The sequence below is a fragment of the Myxine glutinosa genome, chromosome 2 (genome assembly GCF_964187855.1).
Source record: "Myxine glutinosa chromosome 2, kmMyxGlut1.1, whole genome shotgun sequence".
Classification (NCBI taxonomy): Eukaryota; Metazoa; Chordata; class Myxini; order Myxiniformes; family Myxinidae; genus Myxine; species Myxine glutinosa.
Genome location: NC_136262.1, coordinates 87,317,729 through 87,331,513, shown reverse-complemented (window position 1 = coordinate 87,331,513; position 13,785 = coordinate 87,317,729). Strand labels below are relative to the sequence as shown.

At 44.7% G+C, this 13,785-nt stretch overlaps 1 protein-coding gene across 3 annotated transcripts in view; it reads right to left on the bottom strand.

Moving 5' to 3' along the window:
* The window catches only part of LOC137421627 (uncharacterized), a 35,366-nt gene extending 26,818 nt beyond the window's left edge, over window positions 1–8,548 (bottom strand). The window contains exons 1-3 of one of the 3 annotated variants that reach the window (XM_068107869.2): window positions 7,654–8,548; window positions 7,166–7,216; window positions 6,097–6,783 (exon numbers count right to left, since the gene is read on the bottom strand). In XM_068107869.2, the coding sequence (XP_067963970.2) occupies window positions 6,097–6,783; window positions 7,166–7,216; window positions 7,654–8,196 (1,281 nt within the window). In that variant the 5' untranslated portion in view covers window positions 8,197–8,548. The remainder of the gene's footprint in view (window positions 1–6,096; window positions 6,784–7,165; window positions 7,217–7,653) is intronic. The other 2 variants (XM_068107871.2, XM_068107870.2) reach the window with 2 other exon arrangements.
* Window positions 8,549–13,785: the final 5,237 nt, after the last annotated feature.

The window sequence follows — 13,785 nt, the reverse complement described above, 5'->3', positions numbered from 1 at the left end:
TGCATATTGAGAATAAAGGAAACTGATTCGCGGATTGGCAGAGCTCAATTCATTAATCCTCTGGCATAAAAAAATGTCTCATGGCAAAGCCCATCTCTACAACATGGCATCGATATAAGATGATAAATACAGTGGCTAACAGTGAAGCAGAAATCCAATATTGCCTATTAATGGTAGAGTGTCTGTACCATAGTCCATCGGTAGTGTAGGCCGTTTGATGCCCATACCATGCAGGTGTTTCCATCGTCTAAGGATTGTGTGAGGAGCTTGTACATGTGAAACAACGAGTAACTAGAACGGCACTCGGTAGAGCACGTACCTCCGCCAGGCTGAACAGTTTACGATTTGTATCCGACTGATAGGCCGGATCTGGATTCGGACCTGAACCAAAATCGAATTGGCTTGTTCTTGTCACCTAACCAACTCATCCACCTGGTTTTGTCATAACTCATCTACAACCTTTTGAAATATCATGCTATATATCATTTTTGGCCCAGTCCCTGGTGTTGGGCTAGCGGCTAGGGTGCCAGCTTATGGATCCTAGAATCCTGGGTTCGTAATCCCGGTCAATCGCTGAATTAACGCCAGGGGGGTTGACTCAGCCTGTCATCCTTCCGAGGTCGGCTAATTGAGTACCAGCTCACTGGTAATTCCCTGTTTGTCGTTAAAGGCGGCAAAAAGGGTTGGCGTCAGGAAGGGCATCCGGCCGTAAAACATTGCTTCAAAAAGGGGACCGAAAAACAACAACAACCACAGTTCCCGAAAAAGGCCAACCCCCGCTTGCGGGGAAAAATGGCCTCTAAAGGTGGTTTTATATCATTTTTGGCCCCATCTCTCAATGGTGAATAATCACTTAAAAATTAAGAATCCTCGTAACCAGATCTGGATACTCGTCAAAATCGAACTGATTCGTCCTTGTCACACACCCAACCTGCTCACCGAGTTTCATCCCAATCTGTCCATAACTTTTTGAGATATCGTGGTATATATCGTTTTTGGCCTGTCCCTCAATGGTGAAGATCACTTAAAAATTAAATAATTATCGTATCTGAATCCATATTCAGATCTTCACCAAAATCGAATCGATTCGTCCTTGTCACACTCCCAACCTGCTCACCAAGTTTCATCCCAATCTGTAAATAACTTTTTGAGATATCGTGGTATATATCGTTTTTGCCCTGTCTCTCAATGGTGAAGAATCACGTAAAAATTAAATAATTATCGTATCTGAATCCACATTCAGATCTTCACCAAAATCGAATCGATTCGTCCTTGTCACACTCCCAACCTGCTCACCAGGTTTCATCCCAATCTGTCCATAACTTTTTGAGATATCGTGGTATATATCGTTTTTGGCCTGTCTCTCAATGGTGAAAATCACTTAAAAAGTAAATAATTATCGTATCTGAATCCACATTCAGATCTTCACCAAAATCGAATCGATTCGTCCTTGTCACACCCCCAACCTGCTCACCGAGTTTCATCCCAATCTGTCCATAACTTTTTGAGATATCGTGGTATATATCGTTTTTGGCCTGTCTCTCAATGGTGAAGATCACTTAAAAAGTAAATAATTATCGTATCTGAATCCATATTCAGATCTTCACCAAAATCGAATCGATTCGTCCTTGTCACACCCCCAACCTGCTCACCGAGTTTCATCCCAATCTGTCCATAACTTTTTGAGATATCGTGGTATATATCGTTTTTGGCCTGTCTCTCAATGGTGAAGATCACTTAAAAATTAAATAATTATCGTATCTGAATCCATATTCAGATCTTCACCAAAATCGAATCGATTCGTCCTTGTCACACTCCCAACCTGCTCACCGAGTTTCATCCCAATCTGTCCATAACTTTTTGAGATATCGTGGTATATATCGTTTATCGTATCTGAATCTTGGCCTGTCTCTCAATTTTCTCTCAAAATCTCTCAAAATTAAATTTTGGCCTGTCTCTCAATAATGAAGATCACTTAAAAATTAAATAATTATCGTATCTGAATCCATATTCAGATCTTCACCAAAATCTAATCGATTCGTCCTTGTCACACCCCCAACCTGCTCACCGAGTTTATCCCAATCTGTCCATAACTTTTTGAGATATCGTGGTATATATCGTTTTTGGCCTGTCTCTCAATGGTGAAGATCACTTAAAAATTAAATAATTATCGTATCTGAATCCATATTCAGATCTTCACCAAAATCGAATCGATTCGTCCTTGTCACACCCCCAACCTGCTCACCAAGTTGCATCCCAATCTGTCCATAACTTTTTGAGATATCGTCGTATATATCGTTTTTGCCCTGTCTCTCAATGGTGAAGAATCACGTAAAAATTAAATAATTATCGTATCTGAATCCATATTCAGATCTTCACCAAAATCGAATCGATTCATCCTTGTCACACTCCCAACCTGCTCACCAAGTTTCATCCCAATCTGTCCATAACTTTTTGAGATATCGTGGTATATATCGTTTCTGCCCTGTCTCTCAATGGTGAAGAATCACGTAAAAATTAAATAATTATCGTATCTGAATCCATATTCAGATCTTCACCAAAATCGAATCCATTCGTCCTTGTCACACCCCCAACCTTCTCACCAAGTTTCATCCCAATCTGTCTATAACTTTTTGAGATATCGTGGTATATATCGTTTTTGCCCTGTCTCTCAATGGTGAAGATCACTTTAAAATTAAATAATTATCGTATCTGAATCCATATTCAGATGTTCACCAAAATCGAATCGATTCGTCCTTGTCACACTCCCAACCTGCTCACCAGGTTTCATCCCAATCTGTCCATAACTTTTTGAGATATCGTGGTATATATCGTTTTTGGCCTGTCCCTCAATGGTGAAGATCACTTAAAAATTAAATAATTATCGTATCTGAATCCATATTCAGATCTTCACCAAAATCGAATCGATTCGTCCTTGTCACACTCCCAACCTGCTCACCAAGTTTCATCCCAATCTGTAAATAACTTTTTGAGATATCGTGGTATATATCGTTTTTGCCCTGTCTCTCAATGGTGAAGAATCACGTAAAAATTAAATAATTATCGTATCTGAATCCACATTCAGATCTTCACCAAAATCGAATCGATTCGTCCTTGTCACACTCCCAACCTGCTCACCAAGTTTCATCCCAATCTGTAAATAACTTTTTGAGATATCGTGGTATATATCGTTTTTGCCCTGTCTCTCAATGGTGAAGAATCACGTAAAAATTAAATAATTATCGTATCTGAATCCACATTCAGATCTTCACCAAAATCGAATCGATTCGTCCTTGTCACACTCCCAACCTGCTCACCAAGTTTCATCCCAATCTGTAAATAACTTTTTGAGATATCGTGGTATATATCGTTTTTGCCCTGTCTCTCAATGGTGAAGAATCACGTAAAAATTAAATAATTATCGTATCTGAATCCATATTCAGATCTTCACCAAAATCGAATCGATTCGTCCTTGTCACACTCCCAACCTGCTCACCAAGTTTCATCCCAATCTGTAAATAACTTTTTGAGATATCGTGGTATATATCGTTTTTGCCCTGTCTCTCAATGGTGAAGAATCACGTAAAAATTAAATAATTATCGTATCTGAATCCACATTCAGATCTTCACCAAAATCGAATCGATTCGTCCTTGTCACACTCCCAACCTGCTCACCAGGTTTCATCCCAATCTGTCCATAACTTTTTGAGATATCGTGGTATATATCGTTTTTGGCCTGTCTCTCAATGGTGAAGATCACTTAAAAATTAAATAATTATCGTATCTGAATCCATATTCAGATCTTCACCAAAGTCTAATCGATTCGTCCTTGTCACACCCCCAACCTGCTCACCGAGTTTCATCCCAATCTGTCCATAACTTTTTGAGATATCGTGGTATATATCGTTTTTGGCCTGTCTCTCAATGGTGAAGATCACTTAAAAATTAAATAATTATCGTATCTGAATCCATATTCAGATCTTCACCAAAATCGAATCGATTCGTCCTTGTCACACTCCCAACCTGCTCACCGAGTTTCATCCCAATCTGTCCATAACTTTTTGAGATATCGTGGTATATATCGTTTATCGTATCTGAATCTTGGCCTGTCTCTCAATTTTCTCTCAAAATCTCTCAAAATTAAATTTGGCCTGTCTCTCAATAATGAAGATCACTTAAAAATTAAATAATTATCGTATCTGAATCCATATTCAGATCTTCACCAAAATCTAATCGATTCGTCCTTGTCACACCCCCAACCTGCTCACCGAGTTTATCCCAATCTGTCCATAACTTTTTGAGATATCGTGGTATATATCGTTTTTGGCCTGTCTCTCAATGGTGAAGATCACTTAAAAATTAAATAATTATCGTATCTGAATCCATATTCAGATCTTCACCAAAATCGAATCGATTCGTCCTTGTCACACCCCCAACCTGCTCACCAAGTTTCATCCCAATCTGTCCATAACTTTTTGAGATATCGTCGTATATATCGTTTTTGCCCTGTCTCTCAATGGTGAAGAATCACGTAAAAATTAAATAATTATCGTATCTGAATCCATATTCAGATCTTCACCAAAATCGAATCGATTCATCCTTGTCACACTCCCAACCTGCTCACCAAGTTTCATCCCAATCTGTCCATAACTTTTTGAGATATCGTGGTATATATCGTTTCTGCCCTGTCTCTCAATGGTGAAGAATCACGTAAAAATTAAATAATTATCGTATCTGAATCCATATTCAGATTTTAACCAAAATCGAATCCATTCGTCCTTGTCACACCCCCAACCTTCTCACCAAGTTTCATCCCAATCTGTCTATAACTTTTTGAGATATCGTGGTATATATCGTTTTTGCCCTGTCTCTCAATGGTGAAGATCACTTTAAAATTAAATAATTATCGTATCTGAATCCATATTCAGATGTTCACCAAAATCGAATCGATTCGTCCTTGTCACACTCCCAACCTGCTCACCAGGTTTCATCCCAATCTGTCCATACCTTTTTGAGATATCGTGGTATATATCGTTTTTGCCCTGTCTCTCAATGGTGAAGAATCACGTAAAAATTAAATAATTATCGTATCTGAATCCATATTCAGATCTTCACCAAAATCGAATCGATTCGTCCTTGTCACACTCCCAACCTGCTCACCAAGTTTCATCCCAATCTGTCGATAACTTTTTGAGATGTCGTGGTATATATCGTTTTTGCCCTGTCTCTCAATGGTGAAGATCACTTAAAAATTAAATAATTATCGTATCTGAATACATATTCAGACCTTCACCAAAATCGAATCGATTCGTCCTTGTCACACCCCCAATCTGCTCACCGAGTTTCATCCCAATCTGTCCATAACTTTTTGAGATATCGTGGTATATATCGTTTTTGCCCTGTCTCTCAATGGTGAAGATCACTTAAAAATTAAATAATTATCGTATCTGAATCCATATTCAGATCTTCACCAAAATCGAATCGATTCGTCCTTGTCACACTCCCAACCTCTCCACCAGATTTCGTCCAACTCCGTCCAAAACCTTTTGAGATATCCTGCTCTCAGACAAACATACAGGGGTGAAAACATAACCTCCATCCACCTTCAGTGGTGGAGCTAAACATTCGTATATTTTCCCATGAATTACAAGGCAATTAGGAGACAATCTTTCATTTGTTTTACATTCATCTAAGACCTATAAAAGTTGCTTAGACAAAATAAAATCACATCCAGGACAAAGACATTGGTCAATATCAGTGTACTTTTACATGACTTCCAAGGACATTAGCAAACACATATGGTATTTGGGATTTGAACCTGGGTTTCCTAGATGGCTCGGGGTTCAAATGGGTAAATGAACAGAACCATGGAGGAATACAGAAAGCACTTGCCATTTGAACTTGGGATTCCAGAATCATGAGCTTTGTGCTCAAATGGGGGAAAAATGGGAACATAAAGCAAATTAAAACAATATAATGCTACTCGAACATCAAATGCTTCAAACCAATGGACTATTCCATGAGCTTGAACATTGAGGCCGACTTCAACCATTAGGCCTTTATTGACTCCCAAAATTTAAGGCACAACCTGCTTACCTGGTAGTAGCCAGCAAAGCTGTTGAGCTGCTGCTGGTGCATGTAGAGGGTTTGCTGGCTGGGTGGTGCCGGTGGACCTGCATAGCCATTCTCAGCGGCTGCAGCGGCCACGGCCGGGGGGCCGAGAGGGAAACCAACAGGAGCGCCAGGGTAAGGACCGGCGCCGTAAGGAATCGGAGGGGGGACCATCTGGTTCACTAACCGATTGAGGTGCACAAGAGAGGCCGCCATCGTCGTGCCGAGAGGCACAGAGGCGGTCAGGGGAAAGGCCGGGAATTCAGGAGCCTTGGGGCTGTTTTCGGCCGATGTTGGCACAGGGCCTGAGTTTGCTGTCATACCGCCTCCAATCCCAACCCCTCCGATCCCTCCGGCTCCTCCTATGATTCCGCCCCCTACAAAATCCTCCCTCGTATCGTGGCCTACGCTCGGAGGGTTGAGACAAGGAAAGCTCGGTCTCTCATCCTTGGCCTTGGCCACAGGTCTCGCCTCAGGCTGCTGCGCAGGTTTAATAACCGAAGGGCCTGGAAGGTACGGCGGTGCAGATTTGGGGGTCGATTTGCGTCCACGCTTGCTTTTTCCCGTACCGTCCTGCTTTTTGTGCGTGTTGTAAAGCTGGAAAAGGGCATCGGAATCATCTTTCCCACGCCGGTACACCATATCTCCAGAACCCACCGGGGTCGTGTAACTCTGAGTAGAAAACACACGCATGGATGTTCATGGCACAAAGACTCGGACTACCCACACCCACCCCCTCCACCACGTGTCCAGCTCAATAATCAAAACCAGCTTTAAAATCATTCCTCATTGGTCAATGCAAGGTGTTTTTATCTGGATGCATAAGATTATCAGATCATCCCTTCTAATTATTTCATCAGCCAATCGATCTGCAGCCGAACCTACAAAATTAGCAGAAAAAAAAAAAAAAAAATCTAAAAAAAAGAATCAAATAAATAAATAATGGGATCACCAATGCAACATGTCAGGTCGACCTTTACAGGTGGAATGGCCCACACACAAGGTAACCATGTTCCAGAATCATGGGTGACGATACCTGTGTAATCACACATACCTGTGTGACGACGCCATTCTTCAACATGGGTTCGTCTTCGAATGAGTAGGGCTAAGACAACAAAAACAGGGGCATTAGCGACAAACAATCCCAAAAAGCAACAACAACCACGTTTAAGGAATTGGGCGGAGGAGCATACAATGATGATACTAATGTGTGATGAACCGCGAACAAGCTATGGAATTCCTGATCAGTGTTATAAACTCGTTCTTGGTAAGCATTGTGATACAAATCAAAGAAATAATGTAGAAATGGAACGTTCAGTGTTTACTGGACTCTCCTGACTATGGGGGTCACGTGATGCATTCACAGCCATTGGGGTCGCATAAAGGGGGGATGCAGTTTGAGGGTTTCCCCCGAGTATATCTACAAAATTGGTCTCCAGGTTAAAAAAAAAAAAAAGCGGAAAGGGACCCTTAAGTAGGGTGAACCCTCGCTAGAGGATCCAAAGATCCAGGTGTTTTCCCTAACCCTGGATCGGAGCTCACATCATCGGGCAGGAACGTGGTCTGAGAAACCTTGAGGGGCTCCAGGCGCATCTTAAAGCGTGGTCTCCCTGGCTGCTGCTGCTGCTGCTGCTGCTGCTGCTGCTGGTGTTGGTGCTGCTGCTGCTGCTGCTGCTGCTGGTGGTGCTGCCACTGCTGCCAGGGTTGGTGGTGTCCGACCTTTCTGGCGGTGTCGTCGATCGATGCTCGAGTGAGACTAAGATCGGAGCCGCCAGCAGGGGGGATCCCGTCCGGACTATGCGCATCTGGGATGAGCAGGAGCTCTCTGTGGCCGAGTCCTGTGGCCGAGCACGCTTCGGGAAGCCTGGCGGCCTCTCCACCCGGCACGGCCGTGGGACTCACCAGGCCGCGTCCTGACACGGGGTCGGCACATCCCGCTCCCCCTCCTCCTCCTCCAGAGGCCGCTCCGTCGAGTCCAGGCCGCGCCCGGGCATTGTTACCGATGGTCCCGCTCTCCACGGCTCCGTACGCGCGCTTCGTCGAGTCCATGAAGATGTAAATGCGGGCAGCGCGGGCCGAGACCATAAATCAAAGGGGGACCGTGACAGGTAGGCGACCCCACCGGCGCGCTCTCTTTTCCCGGGCCTCGTCGCTCTTCCGGAGCAGGCAAGGCAGCGCTGGGGCCCGCTCTGCGTGCCTCGAATGCTGATGATGCCGCCGCCGGTGCCGTTGCCGCCGTTGCTGCCGCTGCGCGGGCGGAATGGTGGAGGGGGGAGGCGCAGAGGGGGCGTTCCGGGCCGGACCACGGGAGCTTACAGGTAAAACGTGGAGGGGATCCTCAAGGAGCGCTCGACGCCTTCCACAGATCCGGAGGGAGCGGCGAATCCCCCCGAACGTTTTCCGCGCTTTCTCTGCCGCCGCTCCGCGCTCTCCACCCGTGCCCTCTCCATCTGCTGCCCCGACCCCCCTCCTCGCGTCCCGCTTCCATTGCCCTCGCTTCCGATCGTACCCCGTCGGCCGTGAGAGGCGCGCGTGCTTCGGCTCCTCGTCCGCCATTTCCTTTGGAGCGATGTTCGCCCGTCCGCGGTATTCAGACGACCCTAGCGAAGGACACACTCACAGAGGGTCCCGTTCCTGCTGGACATAGATAGCAGGACAGGGTCCGACACATGGAAATTCCATGAGGCTGGAGGGTCGACCCTCAATGAAGCCCCGGGAAGGTCCATCCTATAGATCGTTCATACTTAGTGATAGTTGATGAATTTAAAACTTTCAACTTATTCAACCGAAAATGGTCATCGTGGACCAACTTATAGAAATCCAGAGGGTTCATGCCCAATAATGGTCTCTCCCTCTTGGGGAAATGTCCACTGGCTGCAAGTACAGTGTCTCCTGGAAATGTTCTATTTTAAACTATAAAAATAAATAAAACTTCATGTTTTCACAATTTCGTCCGGGGAAAGATGCGCGAGCGAGGGTCGCCAAGGGGATCCCACTACTCTCGGTGGGAGACCCCTGCCCGCACCGTCGACCCGTAACGGTCCATCTTCGATTCCAAGGCCATTTTCAAAATTCTGCATCATGAAAATCCCCATCGTGGAGAAATCACTGCAACAAAAAAAGAAAGACGGAAGAAGCCATTACTGTACTTGGTCTCCCGCACAAAGCCGTGACGTCATCAGAGCACGCGACGTCCGCGGACCCACCAGGCGGACCATGGTCTTCGCGTTTGATGCGCATACGGTGCACGTACCAAACGGGACGGTGCATTCCGACGAACGTCACGAATCCGTCGCCTGGTTGCAATGTGCGCCCGTTGTGGTCTTGGTCGTGGTCGTGGAGGGACTGTGCGTGACCCCCGTGCGTGCGTCCATGATCCATCTACACATATATATTTGATTAATTAGAGCTTTCCGTGCACGGTCTCGCGCACCCCGAGGGTCCACGTACCCTCGGGTGGTCCCGCACGTTATATATCTATTTAGGCCTTTGTATATATATATATATATAATATATCGAGGCAGGAGGAGGGTCCAGGGTTTGATCCAGACGTGCTTTTTATATAAGTCGGTTAAGGTCTCCAGCACGGGAAGCACAAACATGTGCAGGAAACTCAAAGATCTGGGACTGATTATTCTAATTGCCTTTCGATTCCAATCGTTCGACGCACGCACTCGCAGCCCCCATTACAATGTTATATATATATATATATATATATATATATATATATATATATATATATATATATATATATATATATATATATATATATATATATATATATATATATATATATATATATATATATATACAGTATATATATATATATATATATATATATATATATATATATACGTATATATATATATATATATATATATATATATATATATATATATATATATATATATATATATATATATATAATTATATATTCCCCATTACATCGACATGGACTCCATGGTTTCCACTTGTCCTATGAAAGGCAACGATGAGTCTCAGGGACCAGGTGCTGTGTATATATTATATGTCTAACACACGTGTCCGTGTCCAATGGTGTGCCACGTACAATCCTCCATTTGCTCGTCAATATCCCACCGAGTGTAGGCTCTACATGAACGTTGGATACAGACACAAATTCGATGTGTGCAGACACTTGAGAGTGCCACGGCTATGTAGGGAGTGAGACAGTTTCCATTGGTACTTGGTAGGTTAGGTATATACACTATACAGGTATAGATCCGGTATGCCTGAAAGTGGATCGTTATTGTGACGTGTGCTGGTCGAGCGTGGATTGTAGTTAAATTAATGTGTTAAATAACAAGCATCCTCCATTTGCACAACGACAGGATATTCAAAGCACAGAGCGAGTTCTTGCACCGGAAGTGGGGGGTTCACAATGTTGGAGACAACTTCCATTCAATATGGTCATGGACTATGCACGTGACGAGCACGGAGGTCCACTTGAAGATCATGATTAAAGGTCCATATGACGAGCACATAGGTCCATATGGCGAGCATGAAGGTCCACATGACAAGCACATAGGTCCATATGACGGGCACGGAGGTCCACGTGATGAGCCCGAAGGTCCACATCATATGACGAGCATGAAGGTCCACATGACGAGCACAAAGGTCCACATCACATGACGAGCCCGACGGTCCACATCACATGAAATGCACAGAGGTTCACATGTCGAGCACGGAGGTCCACATGATGAGCAATAACGTCCACGTTACCAGCACGAAGGTCCACATGACGAGCACGGAGGTCCACGTGACGAGCCCGTAGGTCCACATCACATGACGAGCCCGAAGGTCCACATCACATGACGAGCACGGAGGTCCACATGATGAGCGCGGAGGTCCACATCAGGTCCACATGATGAGCAATGACGTCCACGTGATGAGCACGAAGGTCCACAAGCACGAAGATCCACGAGTATGAAAGTCCACGAGTATGATGGTCCACGAGTATGAAGGTCCACGAGTATGAAGGTCCACGAGTATGAAGGTCCACGAGTATGAAGGTCCACGGGGATGAAGGTCCACGGGGATGAAGGTCCACGAGTACGAAGGTCCACGGGTACGAAGGTCCACGAGTACGAAGGTCCACGAGTACGAAGGTCCACGAGTACGATGGTCCACGAGTATGAAGGTCCACGAGTATGAAGGTCCACGAGTATGAAGGTCCACGAGTAAGAAAGTCCACGAGTATGAAGGTCCACGGGGATGAAGGTCCACGGGGATGAAGGTCCACGGGTATGAAGGTCCACGAGTATGAAAGTCCACGAGTATGAAAGTCCACGAGTATGAAAGTCCACGAGTATGAAAGTCCACGAGTATGAAGGTCCACGGGGATGAAGGTCCACGAGTATGAAAGTCCACGAGTATGAAGGTCCACGAGTATGAAAGTCCACGAGTATGAAAGTCCACGAGTATGAAGGTCCACGGGGATGAAGGTCCACGAGTATGAAAGTCCACGAGTATGAAGGTCCACGAGCATGAAAGTCCACGAGTATGAAAGTCCACGAGTATGAAAGTCCACGAGTATGAAAGTCCACGAGTGTGAAAGTCCACGAGTATGAAGGTCCACGGGGATGAAGGTCCACGAGTATGAAAGTCCACGAGTATGAAGGTCCACGAGTATGAAAGTCCACGAGTATGAAAGTCCACGAGTATGAAAGTCCACGAGTATGAAAGTCCACGAGTATGAAAGTCCACGAGTATAAAGGTCCGCGAGTATGAAGGTCCACGACTACGAAGGTCCACGAGTATGAAGGTCCACGAATATGAAGGTCCACAAGCATGAAGGTCCACGAGTATGAAGGTCCACAAGCATGAAGGTCCACGAGCCTCTCTCGCCACGTGGACCATTTATTCCCTATGAAGTCCCATCGGGAGTCTTTATATCGTGTTGTCCTGTTCATGAGGCGTCCGTGATTTATTTTTGGAATTACTTAAACACATGGTCACGTCAGATTTTTCAAAGGTGGGTCATGGGTGTACCATTGATTGATGTATACATGCTGTAGGTGTGTACGTTGAGATACCTCGAAAGCACGTACGTACCGGTACGTTTTTACTGCGGTAAAACCAGGTACACGAGTCCGAATACTACGATTTGCCATGTTGGGTAAGTCTGGAATTTATTTCTTTTCGACGAAACAGATGTTGGTGATGAAGCGAGTGCATGACCCATGACCTTTGTGCGGTAACCCGGATGTTCAATCCCTGCATGCAGGAGCAGCATCGTTGGAGAGGAGGGGGAGGAGGAGGGATAGAAAACGGAACGATTGGAGGAATTACAAGTGAATGGGAATATAATGTTCATTGGATGAAGGAATAGGGAAGACTTGGGATGACATAGCATTTGAGAAATGAAGAGTGATGTGAGAGCAGAGCGAGGAAAAAATGAGGAATCAGACGCAGAAAAGGAAGGAATAGAAAAGGAAGGAATAGCCCCGAGCACTGAAGGAAATCTAAATTCTAATGGGAATGAAGGAAAGGGAAGAGAATCCCCGAGCATCCTGTCCCTGCGGTCTTTGTCATGGCTCCGGAATGACATTCCGCCCACACATACCAATGGCCAAACAACTGCCTTTTCATCCCAGGGGAAGGCAAGGGGGGGGGGGGGGGGGCACCATCTCGTGAGGAAGTATTTTGGCTTTGTGATCGACCGAAACGCTAAACCACATCAGACCACCGCACAATTGCGCAAACAAGCCGCCATGTCCCAAGTGAGATCCCACGTGACACACAAAGAGCCACAAACCCAGCACAGTCACACACACACCAAGATGAATGTTGTCGCACGCACTCGTTCAGAAATTTCATTTGGAAGTTTGAACTTCAAGGAATACATTTTCTTACCTCCACAACCGAAGGTGGTCACCCTTTTCTGTCTGTCTGTCTGTTTGTTTGGCTGTGAGCTGGATATCTCAAACGGTTTTGGAGAGATTCGGCCGAAATCTTGTGGAGAGGTTGGGTGCTTGACGACATTGAAGTGGTTCGATTTTGGTGAAAATGCAGATCCGGATCTGGATCAGAGAATTTCTTAAGGAATTCTTCACCATTGAGGGATTATGGCAAAAAACGATATATAGCACGATATCTCAAAAGGTTGTGGACGGATTCAAATGAAACTTGGTGGACAGGTTGGGTGTGTGACAAGGAAGAGCTTATTGAATTTTGGTGAAGATCAGAATCCGGATACAAGAATTTTTAATTTCTTTAAAGTGATTCTTCATTGAAAGATACGGCTAAAAGGAATATATATCACAATATCTCAAAAAGTTGTGGACTGATTCAGATGAAGCTTGGTGGACAGGTTTGGTGTGCGACAAGGAATTGATTCAATTTCGGTGAAGATCCGAATCCAGATGTGGATCAGAGAGTATTTTTTAAGTGATTCTTCATTGAAAGATAAGGCCAAATACGATATTTAGCACAATATCTAAGAAGGTTGTGGATGAATTATGACAAAACTCGGTGTATGAGTTCAGTAGGTGGCAAGGAGAAATTTATTCAATTTGGGTTCAGGTCCAAATCCAGATCCGACCTATCAGTGAGATACAAAACGGAAACTGTTCAACCTGGTGGAGGTATACGTTCTACCAAGTGCTGGTCTAGTTACATCCAGTTTTACAAATAGAAGACGTAACACTGAAAATG